Raw genomic sequence first — 19710 nt, 5'->3', positions numbered from 1 at the left:
AAAAATATAAATATATGCCATGACATAAGCAATAAATTATAAAAATATAAAAAATATATAAAAATACCATTAAAATGTTAATTTAATTTTTTAATGTTAATTTAAAAATTTTTTTATGTTAATTTAAAATGTTAATTATGGCAATTGCCATAATTAACATTTTAATGGTATTTTTATATATTTTTTATATTTTTATAATTTATTGCTTATGTCATGGCATATATTTATATTTTTTTCCAGGTCACATTGGGTACCCGCAATGGTTTTTTGGTTTACCTGATAAGCTAGTATATCATATTTTACCTTTAAAAACTCTTACCACTATTAACTTAACTCATATTCATATATATATATATATATATATATAATTTGAGTTAAGTTATAATGTATAACATGAATAGTTAAGTTGTAATGTATAATATGGCTAGTAAAATAGCCACTCAAGACAAAAAAATAATATTATAAAATTAACAATCCTATTTTCTTTTTACATACTTGGATATATATATATATATATATATATATGTATGTATGTATGTATGTATGTATGTATGTATGTTCGTAAACTGAGAGTTGCCTGTACATAATACTATTACGTGTCTGCAATTCTGCCCAGACACGATAGGAGGGAGTATATGATGAGAGCCTTGTCGATCAATTCGGCCATGGAGAGATTGCACAAGGCTCAAGGGGTAGGATTTTTCTCAGCCTGGTCTGTGCTTGTTAACAGGAGAGACTGCTTCTACAGCAATGGGATACACTTAAATAGAAAGGGTGCAATAATATTTGCTGATGCTATCGTGGCAATGTTAGGTGGGTCGGAAAACTGCTAGATTAGGGGGATACACAGACTAATAGATTAACAGTAGCCGCTAGCAGAGGTAAACTGATTCTTGCACTGCATCTATTGGAATGAGCAGCAGCCTGGAAAACAAGATGCAGGGTATTTCAGAGACTGCTGGGAGTCATTGTGGTACAAGTAAACGCATGGGTTGTGTTAGGGTAGCTAAGAATAGGAACAGGTGCATGTATATTTGTGTCTACACCAATGCTAGGAGTTTGGTAAATAAATTTGATGAATTTTAAGTGTTATTAGTGGTGCAGTGTCAAGTCAGTCTGGTGTGACATAAGCACTGGGAAATCAAAATTGAGAGTAAGAGTGTGTTACAGGCCTAATAACTCTAATGAGTATAATAAAAAACAGTACAGGGAAATAGAGTGGTCCAGTAAATCAGAGAGTCTTATAATGGGGGATTTTAATTTCCCAGAGATTGACTGGAATTTGTGGGTTGGTCACTCACACACTAGCAAGGCTTTTGTGGATTTATTGGGTGATTGTTTTCTACATCAGCATGTTCGGGAGGCAACTAGAGGGAATAATACTCTTGATTTGATTATCAGTAGTGATTCTTCATTCATCAAGAATCTGCAGATAAAGGAACCACTAGGTGGCAGTGTTCACAGTGTGCTGAAGTGGGATTTACTCAAAGAGGTAACTACCATCAAGGGTAAAGGGAAGGGTTTTTGCTTTCGTAAAGGCAACTACGGAGGTCTGAGACAGTATTTGAATTCTATACAGTGGGACCAACTGATGATGTTACCAACGGCAAATTCAAAATGGGAAGCATTCAAAGAATTAATCTTGGAAGCTACTAGGCTTTACATACCAACTAACAAATATTGTTCAGGGTTTAGGCCTAAATGGATGTCAGATGAACTAATGAGACATGTGGCAGAGAAGAAAAATGCATGGAACACAAATTAATGGGTGACATGGAGGCCTATGATAGATATAAGCTGGTCTGTAACCAAGTCACAAAGGAGGTTAGGCAGGCAAAGGCAGATTATGAGAAATCTTTGGCAAAGGATGCAAAGAAAAACAGCAAAGAGTTCTTTACCTATGTAAACTGTAGAAGGAAGAGTTTGAATCAGATGATTGGTCCATTGGATATCGATGGGTCAACTGTTGATGATCCTGCTCAGGTGGCTAACAAACTAAATGAGTATTTTGCATCTACATTCACACATGAGGAGTTATTCAAGGAGACGACCAGATATCAAACTCTAACAGGGAGTTAAATAATTTTGTGATATCTGAGAGCAAAGTAGAGGAGAAATTGTAGAAGTTAAACATAAGAAAGGCACCTGGGGCGGGTGGGATCTATCCAGTAATATTAAAGGAGGTGGCAAAGGAAGTAAGTGCGCCTCCGTAGCCAGGTGGGAAGGAGCAGCAGTGCCTAGCACATGCTTCTTGATTAGACCGGGGTTCGAGCCCGTCACCACCAAATACAGAGGATGCGGAAAGGTCAGGGAATGACCACCGCATATTCCCGGAGCAATATGGTCTTAGTTGCTAATGCTCCTAAAAAACAAACAACAACAACAACAAAGGAAGTAAGCAAACTCTTAGCCATAATTATGAAAGCATCCTTGGACTCAGGTGATGTCTCCACAGACTGGAGATGTGCAAATGTATCTCCAATTCACAAAGGAGGATCAAAGGGTAACATGAATAATTACAGACCTGTAAGTTTGACTTCTATTCCAGGAAAAATAATGGAGTCACTAGTTAAAGAAGCATTGCAGAATCATCTAGACAAGACATCAGTAATAATTCAGACACACCATGGGTTTGGTAACTGGAAGTCTTGTTTGACCAATTTGATTGGATACTATGAGGTGGTCACAAAGGAACTGGATGCAAGAAATAATTTTGATACTGTTGCACACCGAAGACTACTATACAAATTGGAGCAGTATAGCATTAAGGGCAAGTTGCTACAATGGATACTGCTCTTCATTGAATAATGTTATTAGTGGTGACCCCCAGGGTTCGGTGTTGGGCCCATTGTTGTTTTGTATACAGGTAGTTCCCGACTCTGAGTTAATTTGTTCCTAGCGCACGTGCACTCATAAAGCAGGAACTTATTTCCCCATAGACAATGTTAAAAATAGAGGTTACGTTCTCAACAATGAAATTAGTTAGCTAATCAGTTTATGTTTAAACAATGATTGATTTATTCAAAGAAATGAAAACTTAGCCTGTAAAATCAAGCAAATTATAATAATAAAGAAATTATTTATGACTTACAAATGTTAAAGAATGTTTATTCTTCATCATCAACTAAATGCACACTCATTGATCACTCATTATTGGCTCAGCACTTGTTGGTTTGTTGTACAAGGAGTGGTCTTCTTGAGAAATGCTTCAAGAGGCGTTTGTTTCCAAGATAATCTCTTTTCTTTATAAATTTAAACAGCATGCATAAGCATTTTTTAACGAAATGCACAAATTGTAACTAACACGATTTGCACGGATTAACAAGTTTACAAAGTTTAAAAAAAAGGAATGAAGAGAAGTTTCTGAAAATTTATTTATATTATTTATACGATTGAAGATTTCAGTAAAGGGGAAACATATTTCACCATAATAACGTAAAAAAACCCCACAATTCAGGCTATCAGTATTTTCACAAATGCAATAACATGGAATTTACTACTGTACCCGTTTATAATTGCTTGCAGTAACAGAAAAGCCCAATAAACCAGAAAGTGCAAATTGTTTTTATTGTTTTATGGCAGTGACCTTCAAAATGTGCTTTAGAAAAATATCACAAAGCCATTCAAAATTGGTTCTTATAACCGAACATGTGATAACGATGAAAGTGTAGTGCATTTTAATGATTTGAATTGGTAACTAATACAATTTGCATTAGGAAAAATACCTTTTAGAGAGTTATATAGCGAAAACTTCACTATATAAAAAATGAATGTTTAACATTCATTTTTTGCAATTAATGTTCATATTTTCGATTTGTTGATACTTGAAAGAAAAAAAAAAACAAAAAAACTTGTAAACTCGTAAAGAGGGAACTGCCTGTATTTATCAATGATGTTGATTAAGATATATCAAGCTTAGTGTCAAAATTTGCAGATGATACAAAGGTTGGCAGGGTTATTAATGACAGTAATGGCAGTGTGCTACAGCAACAGGATCTGGAAAAGTTAGTTTGTTTGTTATTTGGTTTTTAGGAGCATTAGCAACTAAGGCCATATTGCTTCGGATATGCGGTGGTCATTCCCTGACCTTTCCGCATCCTCCGTATTTGGTGGTGATGGGCTCGAACCCCGGTCTAATCAAGAAGCGTGTGCTACGCACTGCTGCTCCTTCCCACCTGGCTACGGAGGCGCCCTGGAAAAGTTGGGCAGGTGGGCTGAGAAGTGGCAACTGAAGTTTAACATTGACAAATGCAAAGTACTGCATATGAGTAGCAGTAACCCCAGAGAAATGTACCAACTGGGTGGTGTTACACTCAGGGTAGCGGAGAATGAAAGAGACTTGGGGGTAATTGTGCAGTCAGATATGAAGTTTCCTGAGCAGTGCAGACAGGGTGCCAGAGTAGGTCATGGGAGTCTTGTCAATGATATATATGAATTTTGCAAGCAGGAATAAGGAGGTGCTTATCCCCTTGTACAAGGCAAATGGTCAGGCCACACCTTGGAGTACTGCGTACAGGTCCGGAAGCCTCATTTTAGGAAGGATATAGAGTTGCTAGAATGAGTACAGAGAATGTCAACAAGACTGGTGAGGGGAACAAAGGGGTGCTCTTACGAAGAAAGGCATAAGTTCTGCAAATTGCAGCATCTGGAGACTAGGCACCTGCGAGGGATCTGATTGCGGTGTACAAGCCCTTGAATGGACTGAGCAGGCTAAATGCTGAGAGGGATTCTTCCTCTTGCTGAGATTACAAACCTGAGGGGGCATAAACTGAAACTGAGGAAAGACAGTTGTCGAATAGATGTGTGGAAATTTGCCTTTAGACAGCGGGTAGTTGATTGCTAAAGTTCCATCTGTCATTGCAGAAGTTGATAACTTAAATAAATTCAAAGCAGAACTTGACAAATATTTAGAACAAATGGATGGGTGAAATGGGGTGGATTTTTTTTGGTTGATGTTGTATAAGCTTGCTTTCTTGCATCATATGCCTCTACTAATGCTAATGCTAAAATCATTAATGAAAATAAAAACAAGAATCTACCACAAACCGCAAAGAATCCTAACCATAAGACTGGTTCATTTTCAGGGAATTTTCCATTTATAACCATTCTTTAGCTTCTAGCAGTTAAAAATTCCTTTATCCATTCTAGCAATTTATCCTCAAATACAAAGTTCTCCAATTTATGCATGAGACATTCCCATGGGACTTTGTCAAAAAAGTCTTCAAAATTTAAGTAAATTATATTAATTATTATTATCTGCATTCAGTTACTTTCTGACACCTCAATTCCTTATCATATCAGTCACACAATCCCTAAAACATTGTTATTCTCTTATATCATTACTCTTGAGGTGCCCTTACACTGTCTTGAATCATGGATTCCATAATTTTTGTGCCACAAAAATCAGAATTACAAGTTTATAGTTGTCCATCTCACTCTCATCCCTGCCCCATTTTTGGTGAAACATTTGCACATATCTAATCTCCTGAAATCCATACAAGTCTAAGAATGCTCCCATTATTACAGGTAAATAAATATTCAGCTTAAATGAATATGATTAGCAAAAACACCTGGATGGGGAAAGTGTTGGTTTTAAGAGTGAAGGTCTGATGCTGCCTATCTAGTTATAATTGTTAGCTGAACTAATGATCTTTCCTCTTGAAAAGTATATTCTGTGGGAATACAACTGCAGAGAGTCTGTTCAACTTATCGGCCATCTGATTTGGGTCATCTACACTGATCCGACTTTCCGCTGTAGTGGGGAACGAGTCACAATTGGGATCCCCAAGGATTTTGTGATAGGGTTCTTGTCCTTATTGACCGAGAGGAGTGCACTACAGATCTAATGACAAGTTAAGTTTGTGGCATGCTCGAACTCTCAGGTTTGTTGTTCTTTTTACAACATATCCAATATAAAGAGTATATCCAACGTATAAACTGTTCTTGAATCTATGTACTTGCTGTTCAGAAGCATGACCTCTCTTCCCCTTCTGTTGTTTGTTATTTGGTTTTTAGGAGCATTAGCAACTAAGGCCATATTGCTCCGAGATATGCGGTGGTCATTCGCTGACCTTTCCGAATCCTCTATATTTGGTGGTGACGGGCTCGAACCCCGATCTAATCAAGAAGTGTGTGCTATGCACTGCTACTCCTTCCCACCTGGCTACGGAGGTGCCTTTCCCCTTCTGTCATGCCCATTTATTCTATATGTATTGTACTTGCCAGCAACAGGAATTAGTGTTGAGCCCACTTCTGTTTCTTATCTTCCTTAATGACATTGATAAGGGAGAGCAGGAGAAATTCTCAAAAGTTTTCCAGTGATTAGGTAGGAAGGATGATAACAAAAAGAACCGGGCCAATATTCTTCAAAATGATTGGTTGTATACATTGTTTCAAAAATGGCAACTGAAGTTTAATGTTTCTAAATGTAAGGTTTTGCACCCAAGAAATAGAAATCCAGGAGTTGCAAACTATGGGATAGAGTTAAAAGTGGTCTAAGAAGAAAAAGACTTAAGGGGTTCCGATTCAGTCAGACATGAAATTTTTCATGCAGTGTAAACAAGCAGCCAAGAAGGCACATGGTAGCCTGTCTTTGATTTATAGGACTAGTGTAAACAGACAACTAAGAAGGTACACAGTGTCCTGTCTTTGATTTATAGGACTTTCACAAGTAGAGAAAAGGATGTCATCGTTCTCTAGAAGAGTTCAGAAAGAACACAAGTCAGTTATCGTTTAACCTCTAACTGGTTTAGAAGTGTAGAATTACAATAGCATGGAAATATATGTAGAAAAGGCATGCAACAAAACCTGAAAATCTGTGTGAACAGAGGACAAAATGAATCTGTATATCTGAGAGAGAGAGAAAAAATGCAAATTCCCTATATGTTGGAATGGTATTCTATGGAAAGCTCTAAAGTTAATCTAAAGTTAAACTTTTAAAAAAGAAAAAGAAAAAAAAATAAATAATAGAGTGCAAAACTGGAAACCTTGGAAGTAGAGAGCAACAGGTAAAATATGTTTTGCCAATAATTGTCTCATGTTAAGGTTATTTCATTTTTTTTTTTAATCATCATGCAAAGGTTACAAAATGTAAACATTGAATACAAACAGAAAATTTATTTAATTCAGCTGTAACTCACCTTTGCTATCTGTGCTATCTGCGAGACTTCGTGTAGTAGCAGTTTTTATGGCAAAGGGATTACTAGATAACCTTGAAACTCCAATCATTCCTGAAATATTAAAATATATTACAGGTTTAAAACAAAGAAACTTGTTCTGCTAACCTATTTTTAATTATGTGCATTTATAATTTAAGTTCAGGCAATGCATGGTCAGTTATACATTGCAGCCACCGATGATTGTTTTTCTTTACTTTTATTTCTCTTTATTTCATTATTCTTTAGCATCCTTTCAATTAATTTTAATTTATGTAATATGGCTGCAGTGATCTGGGATGACAAGTACCACTCATACTGCCACCTATAGTCTAGTTTATACTCGTGTTCTTTAACTTTGCTTTTCATTAGCAGTTTGACTATGCACTGTGCTTTGCCAAATTGCTAAGCACAATGAAAAGCTGCAATGCTTTAAACACAAAGCTTAGTTGCTTTGGTTTAATTTCTCACTGCAGAGCTATCATTATGCAAATATTCTAGTGGATTGTTAATAAATTATTTAGCAGTTGTGGTTTGATGCATTGGTTTGTTTATTATTTGAAATACAATGATTCTGCAACCATTTTGTCTTGTGGCCTTTTAAATGAGATGGGATGGGATGGGATTCAAGAGTTACCCTGCTTTAATTTATTTTTTGTTTCACATTCTAGTCACTTTGTTGTGGCTGGTATTCAGTATTGTCGCACTGCTATTTCACATTATTAACTTTTGGCATTATCAAGGATGCCAATCTAAACTTATTCATTAATTGGCTTGCTGGTCTTTTATTTTAACATATTCTAAATTTCAATGTACGCATTCCTTTTACAATACCCTTATTCTTAATTTAGCCCTCCCCAATCTCTTCATTCTATATGCATAATACTGTTATTCAAGATATAAACATTTAAGAAGTAAACTGCATTTTCTTAATTGTTAACATATATTTTACTATTTTTATATCATTTACTTTTATTCATGTTCATAATGTAATGTTTATATTTCAGCTTAACCTCTGTTATCTGTTCTATCTTCCCTTATTTTATCTTTGCTTCTACCTGCTTTACTTTCTTTAATAGTTGTTTCGTGCTTGAAGGTATAGTAACATACCCTTTTTTTCTCTCTATAAATCTATATCCTGTTTCCAGTCTCTCTCTCTTTCTTTCTCACAATTCTTTTATATTTATTCTATCATTCCACTGCTACTACACATACCCACACAATGAGACCTACTTGTTTTTAGAAGAGAACTTATGATTTGACCTAATAAGGAAAACATTTTAAGGCAAAATTAAATTTTTTATTCCAATTTTTTTTAAATTTTCATTACAGTAACCAACTGTTTCCAATTCCATAGGAGAAAGAAATTTGACAAAATACTGAAGAGTAAAAGAAGGAAAAGTTGTCGAAAATCATGGGTTTCCAATCTGAAGCACTGTGTTTGTTTGTTTTTTTTGTATTGAGGATGAACAATTATGTCACTACCCTCTTGGTATACCAATAGTAAAAAATATGCTACTGGTATATTTCCACTTTGATATGACATGGAAAAATTAATAGTGAATAAAACCATCATGTTTTATTTGTATTTTATTGGACTCATACAGAAATAATGTTTACAAATCCACAAAGTACTGAACAAACCATAATGCGTGATAGTTTTATTGACTTGCAACACTGCCAATCTCCTAAAACACAAAATTATATACCTAAAAGTACTCAAAACCAAAAGGTATTCGCCACACAATAACAAATGATAAAATTCTAAATGGCAGTTTGAAAGGCAAGATAACAATGAAAGCCTTAAAAGCTTCATGCAGGCCAAGTATAAACTTATGAATGATAGCTGGACATCTTTGCCCATGGAAAATTTGCTACTGTATAGCAATAAATTTCTGTTATAGTCCCTTCACTTTCATTATAGCAATATTTTGCTACAGCTGGTTTCAGCAGTTTTTTTTTTTTTTTTTTTTTTTTTGATTTGGTAGTTGTTGGCGCATCGGCTTCTGTGGCCATATTGCACCTCCCCAGGTTTTTTGCAGTACTTTGATCCAAGCCCGAGGCGGGAATCGAACCCGCGACCTTTGGGTTGCCGGGCAGGTACTTTACCCACTCGGCTAGCCCGGTCGGCGGTTTCAGCAGTCTTTTTTGAGATATACAAGATATTTGAAAGTTATTGTGCACAGACTTTGAATTATCCACAATAAAAAGCATACTAAATGCTGCATAATTAGTCAGGAAATAGTAGACTTCAAAACACTACATTTTGAATAATTCAATAGCAAATTAATGAGGTATTCCAATAGGAATTTTAGTTTTATTTGACAAAATTTCTTATATTTTTTTCTTTCTTTAATTGCTTCTAACTTCTCGGGTTCATTACGGCATTCTGAATTTCCTGTATTCACAAACCCCTCACATACCTTTTTCAGGTTTCCACTAAAATTCCCTTAAATTTTTGTTATTTCTCATCTGAAATTATGCTGTCATCAGAAATGTCGTTTACCTTATGAGCAAGGTTTCTATTATTAATGGCTACTGACAAATCTGAGGGCATTTCGATTTTTATTATTGAAAACCTTTTTCATACCTCTTATTTTTATTTTTTTTTATCAAAATAACCATTTTCAATAGTCTGCTGATGATGCTTTCTTTCAATCTCAAATTTTGACATCAGTGATTTACAAAATTTTTTGATACCAACACTGTGTTTGCACTCTAAAAAATGGCAAGGGAGAGAGAATATGTGCAGTACTAAGCAAGCTTAACTAAACTTATCTGAAATTGACTACAATTATTATCTTTCAAAGAGAAAGAACATGTCCACAGCTAAACAGCTACAAAGTATGAAGAACATTTATGAAAATGTAATTTTTAATGTATTACTCAATAACTATATGTTAAACAATTAATTACATCAATATATGCAGTGAAAGGAAATCAGAATGAAAATAATGCTGGATATGATTCCAAAATATGGGGACTTCTGATATGGAAGAACCTCATGCATGCCCCCACAATCACACCTCTTTGAAACTCTGTAATACTATGTTTCATAACTGCTACTTTATCATTTTGACCTGCATGACAAGATGAAAATTACTACTGTGAACTACAAGATGCAATTTACTACTGTATATATACTCAGTAATCACTGAATTGTGGCCACGCTATCCCTAATGGACTATGCCACATAGTCCTAATGGACTGTTTTATCAACTAATTATTTAAGATGCTTTTTTATAATCATGTAATAATCAAGTGTACTTTTCCTGTTTCTATTGTTCTCCCTCAATGTAAACTTATGGCTATCTCTATATGCTAAAATACTGTGTTTGTAATTAAGGGTACAAGATTTGTAAAAAATTCTGGTAACCTTTTACTATTATTGTTAAGATTACCTTTCCAAATTTCCTTAACATATCTCTATAAATGTAATCACCATTTTCTATACTGCTTTTTAAATCTCCAACCACTACTATTCTTTCTTTTTCATTAACCTCTACTACTCTTTTAAGATATTACAGGATTATTCCATTTAATTTTTGAGGCTTTAACTGGGCTATACATACATCTAAATTTCATTGCCTAATTTTCTACTTTAAATTCTGTCTGCCGACCGGGCTAGCCGAGTGGGTAAAGTACCTGCCCGGCAACCCAAAGGTCGCGGGTTCGATTCCCGCCTCGGGCTTGGATCAAAGTACTGCAAAAACCCTGGGAGGTGCAATATGGCCACAGAAGCCGATGCGCCAACAACTACCAAATCAAAAAAAAAAAAAAAAAAAAATTCTGTCTACATCACTATACTAGATAATGCTTCACTACCAATTACAATTTCCCCTTAAACAAGTTGTAAAAGCTATTGCTATACCTTCCTTAAACTATATCTTAATTCTAGAATAAATTTACTTATAATTATTATTTTATTTTATTTATTACCCACAAAGCAGCATGAAACTGTGCCAAGAAAATGTGATAATAGTATATATTCATATACGAGTGACTGAAAAATTAATTCCTCCAAATTTTTTTCCCGCTCGTGATGTTGCATATAAAATGTAATGCCATTAGGTGAAAACTTAAATGCTGCCATCAATTATCCAGCAAGTTTCAACATTGCATGTCAGATGAGAAGGCTGTAGTATTTGAAAATGGAGGGAGATACTGATATGTGTAAGAAGCAACAGCGTGCAGAAAACATCATGATCTGCTGAACTTTGAAGAATGTTTATGGGGACATGACAGCCAATGTGAGCAAGGAATAGAGGTAGTTAGGTATGTCAGTGATGGAAGTAGTGCTTTGAAGGACATGCTAAGGATCAGGCCATCCTCTCACTGCAATGATGGCAAACAGAGAATGGATAACTGATTTGTGAAGACCGGCAGATTAAGACCCAAGATGTGTGTAAGAGTAGGAATAGGCTTTAATGCATTGGAAAAATTTTTTGGACAATCTGGAGGACATTGACTAAGCAAGCTCATCTCAGGCTGTCTGAAATACTACATTAGCTTTCAAAGTGAAAGATCATGTCCGAAGCTCAACAGATGCTGAACATGAAGCACATCTGTTGAGTCTTATGAATGCTAATACCAAATCACAGGGAGCAGAGAGTGCAGGCTTATGATTTTCTGGAGCAGTACAAGACTATGGGTGATGATTTTGACATTATCATTAAAAAGGGTGATACTTGGGTACACCACTACGAATCAAAGTCAAAGTGGCAGTCTATGGAGTGAAGACAAGAATTTGCCAATAAAGAAGAAATTCAAGACTTGGCCATCCACTGTAAAAATCATACATTCTGTTTTTTGGGACAAGGGGGGGGGGTGGGTTTATCTTGTCTTTGATTATGAATTGATCACATCTTTCTGTTTCACCTGAAACAGAAAGACATGATCAATTCTGCTCCCTATGTCGGGACACTGAAGAAATGAACTGCAAGAGAGGCCAGAGAAAAAAGAAAAATATCTCCTTAGACCCTAAACAAGCAACATGACAAGGGAGACCAGTATGGAATGTAAATGGACTGTTCGGCCATATCCTCTACATATCCCAACTTTGTGACATCAGATTTTCACTTGTTTGGCCCTTATGAAGGATGGCCTTTGTGGGGGAATGCTTCACCAATGATGATGGTACTGCTGCCACTGTGGCTGTCAAGAAATGGTTCTTGGAGGCTGATTACGAGAGGGAATACAGGCTCAGGTTCAGTGGTATGGAAAAAAAGTATTCAACATGGTGGTGAATGTGGTACGGAACAAAATAAATACAGTAAAATCTCATTAATACAAACTCATTTTATACTCATTTATATGAAGCACATAACCATTCCCCTGCGAAAGGATAGGCTTTTATATGTAAATATATTCATTTAATATGTAGTACAAAGTTCTTTCTCACCCCGTGAGAAATAAATCATTTTGTATGTTTAATACAAATCTTGGCAGATCTGTCCGATTATTGTCCCTATTACTGCCTCTGGCCAACCAGCTCCTTACTTCCTGAAGGATGGCACTGACTTGTTAGAAATTAGTTTTGTGTAAACAAAAGCAGTTTATGGTAGCTACAACATCAAGTGCACTCTAAAAAACATCTTTCTGAAGGACGAGTTGTTAAATTGACAAAAGAATAAAAAGTTTTTCTAAGTTGTTTACATGCACTCCCTCGCTCTCCATAGGATTAAGGTCAGCTGCAATTGTTACCCAAGTTCAAAGAGTCTTTTGCTACCGTATACAGCAATCTATTTTTTATGCCATTTTATCTGAGTGTGTCTTTTTTGGAACTTGTCTTTTTAAATTAATTTGTTTATATTAAATCATATCTAGCAGTGTTATGGCAACAAAATGTAAAAGGATGGAATTAAGCCTGGAACTTAAACTAAAAATTATACAAGAGGCTGATAGGATGGAAAGAAGCGAAACGGACATTGCAAAGGAATACATCCCTTTACCTACAATACTGAAAAACCGAAAAGACTTGAAGTGCGTGACACCGGAGCAGTGATCAAAAATAGGAAATGAATTCGTGGTGCAAAACACAAGGAGCTTGAAAGAAAACTTTTTGAGTGGTACCAACAAATACGTGCATCTAATTTGCCAATATCAGGTCTGATTTTGCAAGAAAAGGCAAATTATCTAGCTCAGCAACATGGAATTAGTGACTACAAATGCAGCAGTGGCTGTCTCAAAAGATTTAAAGACAGGAATAACTTGGTTTCACGAAATGGTTGTGGTGAGTCTGGATCAGTCGACAAAGAAAAGGCTACAGGCTGGTTGTGTTCTGTACGGTCCATTCTTTAAAAATATGAGGCAAAGGATATTTTCAATCTTGATGAGAGAAGTTTATTTTATAATTTGCTGCCAAACAAAACATTTGCTGTTCGAGGAGAGAGTCTTGTCATGGTGGAAAATTAAGTAAACAAAGACTCACTGTTCTGTTATGCTGCAATTCAGATGGCAGTACAAAACTATGTCCACTTGTGATTGGTAAGTTTTCCAAGCCAAGGTGTTTTAAAGCAGTTAACCAACTTCCTGTGATTATGAGGCCAATAGAAGTGCTTGGCTTTTAGTCTTGGCTATCAAAAGTGGACAAAAGAATGGCTTCAGAAAAAAGGAACATTTTGATTCTAGATGGTTGTACAGTACATTCTGCTGGCACTTTAGTTGATAATATATGGCTGTTGCTTTACCCCCCCCAAACACCACCAGTTTAATGCCACCCCTGGATCAAGGCATTATTTATACCTCAAGAAAGCATACATAGCCCGCCTGATAAGGTACTTGATCCGTAACATAGGAGGAAACAATTGGCAGCCAAATTGGAATGTCTTGAATGCTATCCGTAATCTTGTTACTGCTTGGGACAGTATTGCATCGAGTGTAATAATTAACTGCTTCAGAAAGAGTGGATTTGGAGAGAATATCATCAAAAAAGTGCAGCAGATGAATGTGACAGCAACATTGAGGAATTTAAAGGAGCATATGGATTTTGTTGGCAAATTTAAAGAGTTTGTGAAGGTGGACGATGAAGTTGCTACCAGATGCTGCTGCAACAGGATCTAGGAAAGTTGAGCAGATGGGCTGAGAGGTGGCAAATGAAGTTTAACATTGACAAATGGAAAGTACATATGGGAAGCAGTAACCACAGAGTAACATATCAACTGTGTGGTACTACACTGACAGTGGTAGAGAATGAAAAGGACGTGGGGGTAATTGTGTAGGCAGATATGAAGTTTTCTGAGCAGTGCAGATGGTCTGCAAGAGTAGCTCATGGTGTCTTGTCAATGATATACAGGAATTTTTCTAGCAGGATAAGGAGGTAATTATCCTCTTATAAGGCAATGGTCAGCCACACCTTGAGTATTGTATACAGGTCTGGAGGCCTCATTTTAAGAAGGATGTAGATCTGCTGGAACGAGTAAAGAGAAGGGGCAACAAGATTAGCGAATGGAACAAAGAAAATGTTCCATTAATTTCAAGGAAATGTGTTTTCTTGAAATTAATTTAAGAAAATGTGTCTGAAATGTAACTACTATGTATATTAACTAACTTGTTATTTCACATTTTGATTATCTTTTTCTATTCTAGCACTTTGAAACTAGTATCTTATGAAAAGATTCTACAACTTTGGAAAATTTAGAGTGAAATGAAAGTTAATTTTGAAAAAAGTTTGCATATTTATTTTTTTATGCTCAAATATGCAGCAGTTTTTAGTTTATAATGAACAATTTTTTGCATTGTGGATGTTTCCAAGACCATATTTCACTAATTAACATTTCATGGAGACCCAAATGTTATAATAAAACAAAAAAAGTTTACTCGTATGAACATTTTAAAAAATATTTTGATAACCCACAAATGGTTACTACATAAATCCCATACTCACGCATCGCCTATTTTACTTACCTGGAGAAGAAGAAGATGTATGTGCTGAACTGGCACCTGAGCTGCAAGGATTTGACTGGGAATGCATGGTGAAGCTACCTATAAATTCATATGTGAAAGAGTCCATGTAATATTAATAATCTGATATATTTTAACATCAGTAACAAAATTCATTTAAAAGTATCTAGACCTCACTCAAAAAACAAGATTAAATCTCTCCAATGAACTTTCCATAATGCATACCTGAGTTCGTTCATAAATCTGAATTCTTAAACTAGGAGTAATTGCACGCATGTGTGTATGTGCATACACACATGAGAGAGAGAGAGAGAGAGAGAGAGAGAGAGAGAAAAACAGATTATATAAGTTACATTTTAGTCTGAAATAATTTATAGTTTTTACTTTATTGGAACACCAGACAGACCATTTTAGTCTAGCCAAACAAAAACGATATTAATAATACTGACATATTTCAATATCAGTAACAAAATTCATTTAAAAGTACTAGCCCCCTTCCCAAAAAAAAAGGGGAGATTAAATCTCCCAACAAACCGAGTTAGTTCAAAATCCAAATTCTTAAACTGGGAGTGATTTTGTGTGTGAGAGAGAGAGAGAACGAACTGATTGTATATGTTGTTACATTTTAGTCTGAAATAGTTTTATAAAGTTAGTATTTTATCAAGATATTCCATTAAGCTAGTATGTAGTTGGTGCTGGAAGGCTAAGATCTCACAGATGTGATGAAAAGATGAAATATAGTAAATCATAAGATTTACTTTACTACTTTTAATTATACAGTGGATTCCAGTTATTTGGGACACTGGTTAATCGGGTCAGCCATTTATTTGGGACAAATCTTAAAGAACAGAACCAAATTGAGAAGATAGCCAGGGTTTCCTTCGCTTAATTGGAACAACATTCTGTTTAATTGGGGCAGGAGACTGCAGCACTCGAGATTACCCTATGATTGTCTCCGACCCTACTATATGGTCTGGTCAAATTGCTGAAGGTCACAACCATAAAACAATTAGCAGTTTCCGGTTTATTCGGCTTTTCTGTTAGTGCAATCTAGTATAAACGAATAGTAAACTCAATCTTATTGAATTTGCAATAATATCAACAACTGGAATTCTGTGGGTTTTTACATTATTATGGTGAAATGTGTTTCCCCTTCCATGAAATCTTCAATCATATAAAAAACAAATAAATTTTCAGAATCTTCTCTTCATTTCTATTTTTTAAGCTTCTGAACTTGTTATTCCTTATCTCACTTGCACATACCATGTTAGTTGCAATTTGTGCATGCTGTGTTCTTGACTGCTTATCTTTTTTACTGTTTTAAATTTTAACCCCCCCCCCCAAATGTCAGTGAACAGAAATATCAAATAGTTAGTATGTACATATTAATTAAGCTACGCATGTAACAGTAAATTTATTTTTATTTTGCTAATCTGCAGAAAATATTCTTCCGATTTTCATGTATCATTTAATTTTTTTAATTGGTAAGGTAATAAAGTGCAAAATTGTGTTTAATATATCTTTACTTTTATAGCCTGTGGATAATATTCCTCCTATTTTTGCTTATTAGAATCGCTGTTTAATAGAATTAAAATTCAATTCACAAACGTGATCACAATGACTGTAACTTACTGAATATCATATAGTGAACAGTACTTTACTATGGTGAGTCCATCGTAACATGATTTGATCATACAGAGAATCAATCATTATGACTTATACTGTATTTTTAACTATTTACGTGAAACTTTGTATAATTGGGGCAGCCACTTAATTGGGCCAAAATGCACTAGTCCCAATGTGTCCCAAATAACCGGAATCTACAGGATATATATGCTGAAAATAAATTATTTCTTTATTACAATTTCAATGATGCATTCTTCACTTGCCTAATAAAATTAAGTTAATTACATAAGAAATAATTATTTGATAATTATTATTATTTAATTTATTTTATCTTATGTAATTAACTTAATTTTATTGTGAACAGTGCATTGGGACTACCCTACCTATTGTTATGGAAGATTTAACTGCTTTCACCCTTCTTTTCAGTAAAAAAAAAAAAAAAAAAAAAAAAAAATTGTTTTTTCATGCACTCTACTTAGTTTCCTTTTAACATTTTACTTCCATAACTGTACATAAGCATAGAAATGCAGTTTATTGATACATGATCAGGTGTAGTCCGCCGATGAAAAACCTGCAGCATTATGTATCAATCCTTTATAGCATGCATCAAATATTTCAAATATTTGAACTTTTAGTTTTTTTTTTCCCCTTATATTTAGGTTTTTATAACATCAAATTATTTTTCCCACCTTCTATTTGATGCTTGCTATTTCTTTGCAATTAATTAATCATTTTTCCCTTATAGCTTCTTTCCTTCTAATTGGCTTATTAATTCAGCCTTTAATTTCTTATAATTCATTGTATCATTTAGGTTTTTTCCACATTCTTTCCCTATCATCCACCTTTAACATTTTTCTTTCTTGCTATCCTTTTCCTATTAGTTTTGTCACCTTGTGTTCTTTACACTTCCATCTGTTGGCTCTTTTTCACTCACTTTATTACTTCAACCTTAAATACAGGTCGACTATCACTAATCCGGCAGCGTTGGGACCTGTAGGGTGCCAGATTAGTGAGTTTGCCGGATCACTGGTGGTTATTTTAGCACATATAGTTTACCCAACAGCTAACCACCTCATCCTACCTTTAACACGACTGCCAAGCTAGTTTAAGAAAAAAAATTCCCCAGGGGCCAAAAAATATTTAGCAAATAATTTGATTAGTAATTCTAAAATAAATATAGTAATGTCAGAGTTGTCGTTTTTTTCACTTAAAATATCAAAAAAAAAGTTTTATGTTCCATATATGTGGCTGACATGGCCCAGTAGGTTACTTTATTTCTTGAGAAGCCATGTCAGCCATATACATGTGACGCTATTACGGCATACACATGAAGGTCGTTTGTTTATTGCAAGTGCTGCAATAAAACTAATTGCGATAAAATAAACTCTCAAATGTCGCAATAAGTTTGTCAGTATTGTTAGAGATTTTGTGAAAACAAGTTCGTTAGCGCATTGTATCCATCATATTGTGTTGGGTTTTCTGCAAGTTTGTACAAGTGTGTTGTGAAATAAATAAATAAAAAAAATCTAAAAAGGAATGGCTAAAAGAAAATTACTAAAATAAGAGGAACTGAGAGATTGCTGGAATTTACAACTCAGAAGAGTTAAACTTCTCACAGACACACTGCTATCAAGTTTTTTCAGAAGTTTAATTTTATCTGTTATGGACAATGTATGGTGTTTGTGCTTTACACCACGAGAGGCACTTCCTTTATGCATTGGAACCATGGCTGGGGCTAAATGTGAGCAGGTTATAATAATAAATTCAGAAAAACAAGTATTGCGAATGTTTACGAGTTCACGCCAACAGCTCATGCTGCAACCAACGCCACCAAAACAGTAGCGGCAGGTCGGTGTGCTGACCCAGGAAATTTGAAATTACATTTGCAAAAATTATGTCCAAATTAGTGGTAGAACCGGATAACAGGTGGCCAGATTAGTGATAGTTGACCTGTATATACTTTTGTAGTGCACTTAGGCAGCATTTGCCATATAACTTTTATAGCATAATTAGCCCATATTTCCATATATGTGACTTTTGATCATTTTAACTAAACCATATACAGTAAACCCCTGCTATTCACGGGGGTTACGTTCCTGAGAAATGCCGCGAATACTGAGTTATGGCTCCCATAGTAATAAAGGGGTTCCGTTCAAAAGTATGAAATATATAAGAAAAACTAGTGTAAATTTTGTCTATGTATGTATTATACGAACCTTCATAATATGACTATGTACATAGTGAAATGCAAGCATATGGCATCGAAATGAAAATAAGAAACAATTTAATATTGAATGTAATATTTATTAGAAATTTCAAACAAATCTTTCAAACTAGTGCCTTTGCTAGCTAAAAAAACTTATCCCGCCAGTGCTATCACTAGTTTCGCTAAAGTGTTGATAAAGGAGTTTTGCCTTTTCACGAATGATGAGTGAACTTAACGGAATTTTATTTTGAGTTTGGTCTTCTATCCACAGATTTAAAGCTTTTCCATTTTTTCTAATTTAACATCACGAGTTACAGAGCAAATTTTTGAAGCAATTAGCGCGTTTTCACGGACGCTACGGCGGATTTTTTCTTCCGATTTTTTGATTGATCGTACCGTTGACTCATTGATTTTATAATGTTTTGCCACTGAGGAGACACTTTCACCATTAGAAATTTTGTCTAATAACTCAATTTTATTCTCTAATGTCATCACCTTCTTTGATCTTTTCACATTTCCCTTGTTATTCATAACCATATTTTTGTACGGGTTAGAAAGAACTTGTCAACAATAAAGTCACTTTCTTCCGTTAACACACTCGAAAAGGTCTGTTTTACACTGCAAAATGGTAGATTTATCACTTTTGTAAGCATATCAATTTATAAATTGATAAATTTATTCAATTTATAAGCATATAAATTAAAAGCAAACAACGAAACTTTCCATGACAAGAGCGTAACACATACTGAACAAGGATTAGCGAGAAACATTCTCGCCGCGATTTTGTCACCCCTCTCCCCCCACCCACTGGGCGCTGTTTTG

The 19710-nt window shown here is 35.0% G+C and overlaps 1 protein-coding gene across 5 annotated transcripts in view; it reads right to left on the bottom strand.

Moving 5' to 3' along the window:
- Nucleotides 1–19710, bottom strand: part of RanBP3 (ran-binding protein 3) — a 186773-nt gene that overhangs the window by 63255 nt on the left and 103808 nt on the right. For all 5 annotated transcript variants that reach the window (XM_090388680.1, XM_090388679.1, XM_090388682.1 and 2 more), the window contains 2 exons: nucleotides 15060–15137; nucleotides 7140–7229 (listed from right to left, as the gene is read on the bottom strand). In XM_090388680.1, the coding sequence (XP_090244806.1) occupies nucleotides 7140–7229; nucleotides 15060–15137 (168 nt within the window). The remainder of the gene's footprint in view (nucleotides 1–7139; nucleotides 7230–15059; nucleotides 15138–19710) is intronic.

Source organism: Mastigoproctus giganteus, chromosome 14 (genome assembly GCF_048544385.1).
Source record: "Mastigoproctus giganteus isolate SK-2022 chromosome 14, ASM4854438v1, whole genome shotgun sequence".
In the NCBI taxonomy this organism is placed as follows: Eukaryota; Metazoa; Arthropoda; class Arachnida; order Uropygi; family Thelyphonidae; genus Mastigoproctus; species Mastigoproctus giganteus.
This window is presented reverse-complemented; position numbering and strand designations above follow the sequence as displayed.